The sequence below is a fragment of the Trichechus manatus genome, unplaced genomic scaffold (genome assembly GCF_000243295.1).
Source record: "Trichechus manatus latirostris isolate Lorelei unplaced genomic scaffold, TriManLat1.0 scaffold00231, whole genome shotgun sequence".
In the NCBI taxonomy this organism is placed as follows: Eukaryota; Metazoa; Chordata; class Mammalia; order Sirenia; family Trichechidae; genus Trichechus; species Trichechus manatus.
Genome location: NW_004444167.1, coordinates 938956 through 952075, shown reverse-complemented (window position 1 = coordinate 952075; position 13120 = coordinate 938956). Strand labels below are relative to the sequence as shown.

The 13120-nt window shown below is 36.5% G+C and overlaps 1 protein-coding gene across 1 annotated transcript in view; it reads left to right on the top strand.

Annotated features, from left to right (window-relative positions):
• The window catches only part of YIPF7 (Yip1 domain family member 7), a 31102-nt gene extending 20496 nt beyond the window's left edge, over window positions 1-10606 (top strand). The window contains 3 exon segments of the mRNA XM_023742990.1: window positions 1472-1617; window positions 6263-6444; window positions 10308-10606. Of these exon segments, the coding sequence (XP_023598758.1) occupies window positions 1472-1617; window positions 6263-6444; window positions 10308-10470 (491 nt within the window). The 3' untranslated portion in view covers window positions 10471-10606.
• Window positions 10607-13120: the final 2514 nt, after the last annotated feature.

Here is a 13120-nt window from a genome sequence, read left to right as displayed (position 1 = left end):
TTGGCCACACTTGAGGTGCACTGGCCACACTTGAGGTGCACTGGCCACACTTGAGGTTCATTGGCCAAGAATTGCACCTGTCTCCCACGTGGAAGGTGAAAATTCTACTAGGGAACCACCACTGCCCCCTATTTCTATGTTAGTGAATGTCACATGGGTAGGTGTTTTTTTCTTTATAGAGATGTTGTAAGAGGAGCAGAATCTAGCAGAGAGGGCTGTGAAGCAGCAGACAGAAATCTTTGGGAAGCAGTGGAGAAAAATAAAATTAGAAATGTGTTTATCAGTTCAGATGCATGAAGCTGAGCCCCATTGATTTTGGGTATCTTATTCTAACGCTACCACTCATAAAAGGGAATAGTTAACTTTTCTCAAGGACTTAATCTTTGACCGCACAGACTCAACCACATAGTGCATTGACCTTATAAAAATAAGTGTACACATTATGATTAGGAATCCTGGTGGTGCAGTGGTTAAAGCAATCAACAGATGACCCAAAGGTCAGTGGTTCAAAACCACCGGTGGCTCTGCAAGAAAAAGATGTGGCAGTGTGCTTCTGTAGAGATTTACAGCCTTGGAAACCCCATGGGGTCGCTTTGAGTCAGAATCAACTAGACAGCATTGAGTTTGGCTCTTTTTCTTTTTTGCACATTGTAATTACATTTTCCTGGTGAGAGAGTCTCCTCCACTGAGTTTCAGGTAGTTGTTGATGTTAGATACCGTCGAGTGGCTTCCAACTCATGGCCACCCTGTGCACAACAGAACGAAACACTGCCTGGTCTTCTGCCATCCTCAAAATTTCAGGTAGCTAGCATAAAATTGCTCTTCTCATCAAACAGTGGAAGTAAATCTCCAGACCTAGACTAAGTATCTTTAGATAGTGCAGCTAATTGAAAAACTTTGCCAAGTTTGAGATAACAAAATTTCAGAAGATTAGCAATTGAAAATATGGGAAAAGGATATTTAGATTTTTAATGAGAGGATTTTTGGTCTATTAGCCATGATTTTATTTTATTTTTTACCGCATAATGTTCATTTCCAAATTTTTAAGTAGGTTTTAAGCCTGTATTTGCTGGATAAGGCAGGGAAGTTTTTCCTTGATAGAATTATTTCTCTTATCTCATTGTTTGGGAACAAAAACCTTTTTTTAAAAAAAAATTGAATTTATTATATATTACATAGATCTTATTTGTTTTTATTTTTTCTTACCAGTTGCCATTGAGTTAGTTTGCTTATAGCAACCTCATGTGTGTCAGAGTAGAACTATGATCCGTAGGGTTTTCAGTGACTGATTTTTCAGAAGTTTCAGATGTGTCTCTGGGTGGACTCGAGCCTCCAACCTTTCAGTTTGCAGCCAAATATGTTAATCGTTTACACCACCCAAGGACTCCAAATATAATAACCCTTAATTAAGAGATATTAGTTATGTTTATTTTCCTATATTCATATTAGCTCCTTTCTTTTCCTTTTGCAGAACTTGGAATCAATTTTGATCACATTTGGCAAAAAACCTTGACAGTGTTAAACCCACTGAAACCAGCAGATGGCAGCATTATGAATGAAACGGATCTTGCTGGTCCCATTCTTTTTTGCCTCGCCCTGGGAGCCTCCCTGCTTATGGTAATGAAAGGCAGCAAGCACCAGATTTTAATGCTGGTCCCTTTCCAGTCTCAGTGTTAAAGAGATCTTTGTTAACACAAAAGAAAGTTTATCGCATAGAGTGGAAAATGCTCAAGACTTCATTTTTGGTGAGAGAGACATATTTAAGTGAACCGTAGGGACAAAAAGAAACTGTCATCATGAATTACAACAGATCAGATACATAAATTTAAATAGATTTTTTTTAAAAAAGTCAAATTTTTATCATAGCAAGAGATGATTTATGTCTTACTCTTCATTTTGTTGCTTGTTCTTCATTTTGTTATTGAGAAAAGACTGTCAGTGTGGAATAGTTAAAGGAACACATGGGTTTGGGCTATATAAGGCTAAGTTTCATTGCCTGTTTAACCGTGAGATTTCTGTTGTGATGCTGGGCTAATCCTTTCTCCTCTTTGCTCCTCATTTTCTTTGCTAAGGTAAATGTCAAGAGTATTTCTAACAACCTCTGAGATATGCGATGGATCTCCTTGTTGCTGCACAGGCTACTGTGAATAAATTGACTTACAATGATAACATGATTTATTTATTCAACTTATATATTTCCCCTGTTATTTTAGTTTTCTGCTTCATGAAGGCATCGCTTCCTGATTTCAATGTTTTTGTGTATAGGCTACTTTCATTCTTTATATTTAGCAGTAATGATATTGAGAATCACCAAAAAAGTTAAGAAAAGCACATTTTCACCTAAATCAAGTTTAGAAGACCCTCTAGCTCATAATTTAGAAAAAGACTTCATTAAAAAAGAAGAAACAAGAAAAGGTCTGTGAGTTTAGACCAAGAAGAAAATGACAATACATTAAAAACAAAATGAGAAAGATGTTTTAAGCAGTCTGAAAAGTACAGTTACATTAAGGCACAAAGAGATAAACTTGGTAGGAGAAATAGTACAGCAAATTTAAGATTCTAGAAAAGGCTTTTTAAAGAACTATTTAGTCTCCTTTTTCTCCTTACTGCTGTCTACTTCCTACAAAATTAAAAATTATTTTAAAATGTTGCTACAATTTTTAATACTAGCTGTAAAATTTATTTGCAACTAAATAAATTTTTCATTTTTAATATATTAATTACATAATACTAATCAAAATATAAATAGCATTCTAATTTCCTCCTGGTAATGTGACCAATAATCACATTATATTTATTCAATACAATCGTATTTAGTGATAACATTTTTTCCTGTGTTCTACAACAAATGCAAATTCTCTGTAACTCAAACACTGTATCAACTAGAGTTTTAATTCAGTCTCTAAACCTTCCTCGTGTCTTTGTCACAGTGATTTGATAATCTTAGATTAAGCTGCTAACTGAGGCCATATCAATTAATCAAACAGTCAGAAACAATCAGTTTAATATATTAACTCATCTTTCTTTCTCAAGTCATTTGTGATACAGCTGTTGGTTTTTCTGTAGAAAACATTACTGTTAACATTCCTTAAAGGAAAGCATCATTGTTGTTGTTAGTTATGGTCGAGTCGATTTTGACTCACCTGAACCCCATGTGTACAGAGTAGAACTGCTCCCTGGGGTTTTCAAGACTGTAATCTTTTGGAAGCAGATGGCATGTCTTATCTTTCAAGGCAACTTTGGGTGGGTTTGGAGCCCTGGTGGCATAGTTGGTAAGAGCTACAGCTGCTAACCAAAAGGTCGGCAGTTCAAATCTACCAGCTGCTCTTTGGAAACATTATGGGGCAGTTCTACTCTGTCCTGTAGGGTCACTGTGAGTCAGAATTGATTTTACCATTAGTTGTGGTAACTTCAGAATTGATTCTGAGAAATATGGAACAGTAACGACAAAAAACAAAACAAACAAAAAACACCTGGATATTACTTGAAGCAAGATTTAATGCAGAATCCATTTGAATCTAGGTTGTCTCTGCTCCAGATATCTAGAATTCAAATGTAAGGCATGATTTTATGGAATGGTATAGGCATTGTGGAAACCCTGGTGGCATAGTGGTTAAGAGCTACAGCTACTAACCAAAAGGTCAACAGTTCAAATCCACCAGGCGCTCCTTGGAAACTCTATGGGTCAGTTCTACTCTGTCCTATAGGGTCACTACGAGTCGAAATTGACTCGACGGCAGTGGATTTGATAGGCATTGTCCTAGAGACAGCATAACTAAATCTAGAAACAATATCTAAATCTAGAAACAATATCCAAACCTATTCATTATATCCTGAGATGTAAGTTCATAGTCATGTGCTCATCATTTTATATATATATATGTTGATATAAGGCACAGTATTTTTTAGTGGATTTTCTCCAGGTTGAAAGAAACAAACCAAAGAGAATAGCTTCAAACACTTAACACAAATTTAGTTTTACTTATTCTTACCCTCTCCCTAGTTATTTCCACTCTCAACACTATGAAGACAAGTGGTTAAAAGCTATGTTTCCTTTTAATTTTTCTGGTAAAGAGTGTGATTCTGGAAAAGGAAAATGCATGGCCAATATAGAAGTATAATCAGAAGAACAATAAGTATTTTGAAACATGATGTGTTAATAAGGTTGTAGGAAAGAATCCTGAGAAATTTTGAGGTAAAAAGCTCAGTTTTTGCGGTAAAGTTTTTTGAGGTAGAAGCTATTAGTAGAATTTGAAACCAATTAAAAAATGTCAGTGTCCCCTGCCAAAGGGAATTAAAATTTAAATTGGATAACCTAATGAGAGAAAGAGATGAAGAGGGAGATCATTTATCAATATGAAAAGGCACAATTTTACTACCAAATTATCTCCATCACTCCTTATTTGTCCACCCATTCATAAAACTGCTTTTGGGATTAGGAAGTTCCAGTTATGTGTCTTTTAGGTGTAAGAAAGAGTTGCCTTTCAACAAGCATTACAACAAGCACTACCTCAGAATATTTCCATCTGATTAAAATATTAAGTAGAATGCTTCTGTAGAACATGGAAGTGACTTTGAAATTATCATTGTTTTCTAAGATGGAGCAAATCCATCCAAAAGAGCAGTGCATGACTGATTTTTGTTTTTAGTATGCCCATTATTAGCTTTCTTTTATAAAATAGAGAATGCAAAAAAACACTCAATGACAACTTATCTGTAGCTAATGTAGAACAGAATTCTGACAGCATAGCCCAGGGAAGTTTTGTAAAAGGACTTAGTAGTTACCAGCCTCTCCAACTATGGAGGAAGAAGAGTCCAAAATAGCTGGAAAATTTTGAACAACGCTGAAATGGTCATAACATTCTCCATTACCCTTAGTCACTTGCAAAATAACAATTTCTTTAATTCTGTAAGACATAATAAGGACTTTATGGATCACAGTCATGGAAAAGGAAAAATGACAGCTGAAAAGCTCTCTCTGAATCAATTTGCAAGATCCCTCATTGATCTATATAATTCCTATGAAAACCTGAGTCAGCTTATTCAGTGTTTATCTAGATTTTCTAATCAGCTCAATGTAAATATAAAATATAAATGCAGTCTTCATTAGAGCTTCTCAGGTGACCAATGTTAAATATATACCTTGTTGAATTAATAGTAGGCTGTGACTTTCACTGAATGAGTTAATTGAGGCTATTTTATCTCTTAGTCCCTAGTGTTTTGTGGGTGATGGTTATTTCTATGAGTCCCCCTCAGATTAATGGTGTACCCTGAACACTACTAACTCCTTTATCAGTCCTCCTTTTATGATTTGTTAACAGGTAGTTTATATAAGTCAGTTTTTCACAAAATATGTTCAGTGAAACTGGTGATAGGAATTATGAAAAGCAGTGATTCTGTGGCCAAATAAGTTTAGAAAATGCTAAGCTAAATAAAGTCAAGTAAGTCGTGTTATTTCAGGACTTGTTACTGCTCCTATAAATGATAAGGGCCTAAATTTTAGAGCCAACTGCCTGGGTTCAAATCTGAGCTCCACCACTTAGCATTATATTGCCTTGGGCAAGTTATTTAACCTCTCTTCCCCTCAGTTTCTTCATGTGTAAAATTGGTATAATAATGGTACCTATTTCATAAGGTTGTGTGGATTAAGGAGCCCTGGTGACACAGTAGTTAAGAGCTCAGCTGCTAACCAGAAGGTCATCAGTTCAAATTCACCAGCTGCTCCTTGGAAATCCTGTGGGGAAGTTCTACTTTGTCCTATAGGGTCACTATAAGTCAGAATTAACTCTATGGCAATGGTTTGGTTTTTTTGGTTTGGTGTGGATTAAGTAAACTAATATATGGGGAACACTTAGAATAGGCCTGACATAGTAATACTACAGATGTTTGAGGACTAGATTGAATTTTTTTATTCATTTATTCATTCAATTATACAACAAATATTGGGAGAAAAAACATCGCTACTCATGCATTGTTCCCTTAATAGATAATCTGTGATAACAAATATAAACCTAGCAATACTTCATTTTTTCTGTGGCCTGCTTGCCCCATCCAAAGTATAGTTACAGGTGTTTGTTTTTAGGACCTGAATTTATTTTATAGCCAATGTTTTTTCCAGAAATCCCTGTCTCCTGATGATGGTGCTATAGATACTTGGAACAGCATTGAGCTGGCTCTAAAATGTTCCCTCTGCTTTCTTGACATCCTGATTTCCTCATGATATTTGTTGTGTATTCAAACTATTTTCTTTCCATTGTTTCAGGCAGGGAAAGTTCAGTTTGGTTATGTGTACGGCATGAGTGCCATTGGCTGCCTTGGGATTCATGCCTTGCTGAACTTGATGAGCTTTTCAGAAGTGTCCTATGGCTGTGTGGCGAGTGTGCTTGGTTACTGCCTGCTTCCCATGGTCATCCTGTCCAGCTGTGCAATCTTCTTTTCACTGCAGTAAGTGTCTGCATCAACTAATTGATCCCACATGCACCATTGTCACTAAGGCTTGCCACACTGAGCAAAAGTTAACTTCTTTCTGATCATTTGGGTAGTGGAATTCAGGAAACTATGGCTATTAGACGCTTCACACAGATTCAAGAAAGTAGGTCAGTTTTTGTCTCAGGTGCTGTTCCTATTTCGATGATTTAAAAAAAGTTTACGCCAAGTTATCTCTAAAACTGGCATTTTTTTAAGTTGTCACATTCTTCAAGATGAACTATTGTTGTGGGTAATGCAACAACTACAGAAACTTCACTTGTTTGATTTTGGAAGAGTGTGTGGTGAACACTGACAAATTGCTTCAACTCCCAGGCATTCTGTCTTCTAGGCTGGAAGCAACTGTTCTTTCTCAGCTGGACTCCTTGCAGCACAGAATTCCCAGGAATCCTAATAAGGATGTTAGTGCTTGAGACTGTTACACAGATGCTCAGTCAATTTTTTTTTCTTCCTTCACTTAGTAATTGTAATTCAAAACTGTTAATAAGGATGCAGTAGATACACGTTTCCCTGGACATATGTAAGTTACTATCACTTAGGTTTGTGTAGTGATTAAGAGCTATGGCTGTTAACCAAAAGGTATTTGCAGTTCGAATCTACCAGCTGCTCGTTGGAAATCCTATAGGGCAGTTCTACTCTGTCTTATAGAGTCACTATGAGTTGGAATCGACCTAGACGCCAACAAGTTTGGTATGTTTTTTTTTTTAATCACTTAGGTTGGAGACAGCAAGTTGTCTTATAGTCCTTTGTCACCTGCTGTGCTCTAAAACCACCTAAAAATAAACATTTCCCATCAGTGCTCATTCTTCCACATTCACAGGAAACACAGTTTAAATTTTCTTTGTAGTTGATCCAAGTCATAGGTTATTAACACTACATTGTGTGAGATATTATATGAAGAATTTACCAATGCCACTGATGAACATCTTAGAAAAACCTTTAATATTTTGTTTTGATATAGTATCACAAAACTTTTTTTATAACATTCTTGGAAATGACTTAGTTGGAAATGGTTTTAATTTTTGTTTTAGTGTGATGTCATTTTTAAAATAACATTTTTGAGAATGACTTGGAGCAAACATTTATGTGATCAGGAAGTACTCTACTTTTTAAAAAGAGGAATATGACAGAAAATGGATACTTTAAATGTATAAATATAGCCTGAGTTATAGGTGTATTTCTTGATTCTTATCCATGGAAAAATTCCACAGTTTGTATATCATGTTCTTTAACAAGCTGTTCCATTTATTATGTTATTTAGTAAGACGTTTGACCTGTTAATACACAGTTTAGACTTTGCAACTGCTATTTTGTTAGATGCTTTTGCCAAAGAATATTATTATGACCAACCCTTTAAAAATTTCCACGTTTTAAACAATATTTTTAGCAAAGTTGAGATTTGTGGCATCTTAAATGACTCCAGAGGATTAGGGGTAGAAAATAAAAATTAAAATTCTTGCCTTTTGAAAGTCATGAGAAGCCTGGACCTTTTTCATCAGATTTTCATTCTTAAATTGATTTCTAAAAGGAGATTAAACTACCTGATCCCTAAGACCATTAAACTGGAATTTCTTTTTTGGGAATATTACTATATCATTCAAATTAATCATGTATAATTTTACATGTTTGTTCACAAAAAAACTATAAATTACTCTAGAAATGATTCATAATAGGTATTAATTAAATCAAAATATGTAACATTTATTGGGATATCTTTTAGATGTTTTGGTTTATTTATAACCTAAGGCATTATTAGTTATACTATACAGTTTGTAATTTTTTTACTTTACCTTGGTTATTAAAAGTAAGCATTTCTCTCATTCTTATGTATAAATAATAAACACATTTCTCAACTTCAGATTCAATGCAGGATCAAGTAAGGCCGCACAGTTTGGTGGTTGAAAGAATAATGTGCTAGAATATAGGAGATCTTGACCTAATGCCTACTTTACTATGTGATTTTTCCCAAGGCACTTCATTGCTTTAAAGTTGGGGATAAGATGGCCTCCTGAGGTCTTTCCTAGATCTTTTTTTTTTTTTTAATTGTACTTTAGGTGAAGGTTTAGAGAACAAGTATTTTCTCATTGAACAGTCAGTACACATATTGTATATGATGTTGGTTAACAACCTCACGACATGTCAACATGCTCCCTTCTCAGCCTTGAAGGACCTTTTTTTTTTTTTTGGTGAAAATATACATAGCCAAAGATACACCATTTCAAAAATTTCTACATGTACGATTCAGTGATGTCAATTACGTTCTTCCAGTTGTGCTGCTATTGTCAGTTTAGATGAAGGTTTACAGAAGAAAATAGTTTCTCATTAAACAGTTAGTACACATATTACCCTATGACAATGGTTAAGAACCCCACTACATGTCAACACTGTCCTTACTCAACCTTGGGTTCCCTATCACCAGCTTTCCTGTCCCCTTCTGCCTTCTAGCCCTTGTCCCTGAACTGCTGTGCCTCATTGATCCCGTTTTGTTTTATGGAGCTGTCCAATCCCCAGCTGAACGGTGAACCTTGGGAGTGACTTCACCACTGAGCTAAAAGGGTGTCTGGGGGCCATACTCTCAGGGTTTCTCCAGTCTCTGTCAGGCCAGTAAATCTGGTCTTTTTTTGTGTGTTAGAGTTTTGTTCTATATCCTTCTCCAACTCTGTCCAGAACCCTCTGTTGTGATCTCAGTCAGAGTAGTCAGTGGTGGTACCCGGGCACCATCTAGCTGTACTGGATTCAGTCTGGTGGAAGCCTTGGTAGCTGTGGTCCATTAGTCCTTTGGACTAATCTTTTCCTTGTATCCTGTTCTCTTCATTCTCCCTTGCTCCTGAAGGGGTGAGACCAGTGGAGTATCTTAGATGGCTGCTCACAGGCTTTTAAGACCCCAGACACTACTCACCAAGGTAGAATGTAGAACATTGTCTTTATAAACTGTTATGCCAACTGAGCTAGATGTTCCCCAAGACCATGGTCCCCACAGCCCTCTGCCCAGCAATTCAGTCCCTCAGGGAGTTTGGATGTGTCTATGCAACCTAGCTTTTATTTTTTATATTCCTAAATAATGCATTCTGTCTTGCACATAATGAAGGAAATTTACTCTTTACCACCCCCCTCTCCTATTTTGTCCCCCCAAGGTGAAAAGGATTAATTACCTCATTTACTCATTTGTACTTAAAGAAATGATTGCCACCATAGTTACTTTTTGAAGTACCAATTTGAACAAATTTATTTCAATATTCTGAAAAATTCACAAATACAAAATGGATATTCACAGATGAGGTTGGAGGCCACACACATAAGTGCTTTTCTGTTCCATATGTTCCCTACTTGAGCCACGGCAGGCTTTGCTAGCTGAGATACAGCCTTGGGAAGTAGAACCAGGAACAGTGGGAACAAAAATCACCCTACTAGAATATAAATCCATTATTCTTTCTGTCCATATTGTGGGTCAATTTAGGAAGAAAGTAGTAGAAAGGAAATATGTAGCTATAAGACAAGGCTGTAAGTATATTTTATGTAAGAGCATTTTAGGAGTTGGGATTTGAATGTTGACAGATGAGAGTGGCTGCAAATTAATTCTGTTTCTTAATGAAGTTTTTCTGAAGTTTAAAATGTTTATATGATTAGCCTTAGATGGTGAATTTGACTCAAAAATTTTCTAACTGGCAGAGGCCTTTGAGTTCATATGGTTCATCACGCCCTTTTTACAAATGTAGAATGTTTTATAAGTATTACACTGAGGATATTTCAGAGGCCGCTGTGACTCAATTATCTCATTTTACCATGCTGTAAGGTAATCATTTACTTTGTCTTTGCAATAGGGGAGCCACTGGAACCATGTTGGCACTGGTCATCGTTGGCTGGTGTAGCCTCTCAGCTTCTAAAATCTTCATTTCGGCCTTGGCCATGGAAGGACAACAGCTTCTCATTGCCTACCCTTGTGCCTTAGTTTATGGACTTTTTGCCCTCCTAACTATTTTCTGAAAGTGTTTTAAGTGTCCTTACAAGATTATTCTGGAAATACATTCTCATTCAAATTTAATAATATGATTTCTGTTATATTGCTGTTGAGAGAACAACAAGCAGAGAGACAAAAAAGCATTTAAGAGTGGTGCTCTAACAGCCTTTTAGGTTTGAAAGATGTTTTGCTTTTTAGCATGGTGCATTAAAACATTGTAGACATCTTACTTTAAAATAAAATGTAATTAAAATGTTCATTTCTTTTCCCCATAACTCTTAATGTAGGGATATAGTTGTTATACTGATGAACCTTGTTTCTCTCAATAGATGTATTTCTGAGAAACTGTAAGTAAATAAAATCATATGCTATTTGAAAGAAATCTATAGTGAGCCTTTGAGAAACCATCAGGACAACTCATATGTGTGCATGTTGTTAAAATCTCACTGTCCAGAATCTTTGGAGACTACCATGGGTGAATTAAGTAGGGTTGTTTTTGTTTTTTTCTTTTTTTTTTTTACTCAAGGATTCAAAGAACCTCCGGTCTTTCAATTCACTTTCTTTAACAACTGCCTCTTTGGTCCCATTCAGACAATTCATTAAGTCAGTACTTTTTCAAGCCCTCACTTTTCTCTTACTCAGTTTAAATGCTGTGGTCCATCACTATTATTTCTTTTTTTATAATTTATTTTATTTTTGTTGTAGTTGAGAATATGCAGAGCAGAACATACACCAATTCAACAATTTCAACATATACAATTCAGTGACATTGATTACATTCTTCAAGTTGTACAACCATTCTCACCCTCTTTTCATAACTATTATTTCTTGTTTGCGTATATTTTCAGTATCATTACCACTTGCTCCCTAAGCAGCTGTGTGTGACTAGAGGAAGTACTACTTGTTTCACATTAAATTATATTAACATATCTTAAATGGCTTCTCAATCCTGCCCTTAAATCCCCTAGTAAATATGCTTTCATACTTTCTAAGATTTCTTCACTTTTTAAGTCTCCAACACCAACTACCTAGAATTAGGACACAGTCTTCTACAAAACTATCCTCACTTCTGACCAGCTGGCTAAAAATTCAAGGGCCCCCATTACCACCTCAAACCAAAACACCAAACCCGTTGCCGTCAAGTCCATTCCGACTCATAGTAACCCCACAGGACAGACTAGAACTGCCCCGTAGGATTTCCAGGAAGTGAGTGGTGGATTCGATCTGCTGACCTTTTTCTGGTTAGCAGACAAATGTTTAATCACTACCACCTCAGGTTTGATAATTCGCTAGAAGGACTCATAGAACTCACTGAAAGCACTATACTTATGACTTATATACAGTTTATATGCTTATATGCGGTTTTATTATAGCAAAATGATTCAAATCAGAACGAATCAATAGGAAAGACACATAGGGCAAGATCTGAGAGGACCTCAAATGTGAAACATCTGTGTCACCGGGAACATGTCATCCTCCTGGCACATAGTTGTATGTGGAATATTGTTGGTCAAGAAGCTCACCCAAGCTTCAGTATCCAGAGTTTTTATTGGGGCTTATTGTATAGGCATGACTGATTGAATCATCGACCATGTGATTCAACTCAATCACCAGGCCCCCTTCCCTTGCTGATGGTCAGGCTGATATCATATGGCTCAAAGCTCCAAACCTCTAATCACAGGGTTAGCCTTTCTGGCATGAGCAGCCCCCCACCCGCAGAGTCATCTTGTTAGCATAAAGTATTGAGGGTCTGACCATGAGTTATCTCTTTAATATACACAGGTGTGGTGTAAGGGGCTCACCATGAAAAGCAAAGAGTCCAATCACTTGGGAAATCCTGGGGGTTTACTGATTACCTCCCAGGAGCCAGGGACAAAGGACAGACATTTATTTGGGTAAAGTCAATTCTTCACTACACACACTCCTCTCTCATTTATCATTGTTGATTGATGGCCTTTACTGAAAAAATAAAAACATCCAGAAGAAACCGCCTTGTCTTCCCACCATCAGATCTATCAACCTACCTGCATCTGTATCCTTACATGCTGCCTTCTGTCCTGTTTCTCTCCACAACCAGCTGCTCCACCTGCATAACCAGTGTTTTCTTCTCCATCTATCATTACTTCAGCATTTAATATTTCAGTGTCTCCTATCTTAAAAATTCTTTTATTCAACACTACTATCCAGTTATGGTCCAAATTTCTGTTCTTCTTAATAGCAAAAATACTTGAAAGAGTTGTCTATTATCTTTGCTCCTATTTTATCACCTCCCATTCTCTCTTTCTTACAGTGCAATCAGGCTTTTCGTCCACTGATTCACCAAATCCACCTTTATCGAGTCAGCACCAACCTCCTCATCTTGCCAGATACAATGGTTAATTCTCAGTCATTCATTTTATTTGGACTCTCAGAGGTATTTGATCACCCTCCTCGACACTCCCTGCAAGCTTGGTTTCTGGAGCATCCATTTTCTTTTTTTTTTCCTACCTCATTGATGGCTCCTTATTAGTGTCCTTGGCTGGCCTCTCTTCCTCTTGTCAACCTCAGATTTGTTTTCTATCTACACTCACTTCCCAGATGAGCTCATTCAAATCTAATAAGTGAAAATTTATATCTCCCATCTAACTCTGTATCCTGCACTCTTTACACATATATCCAACTTAAAGTTGATAACTC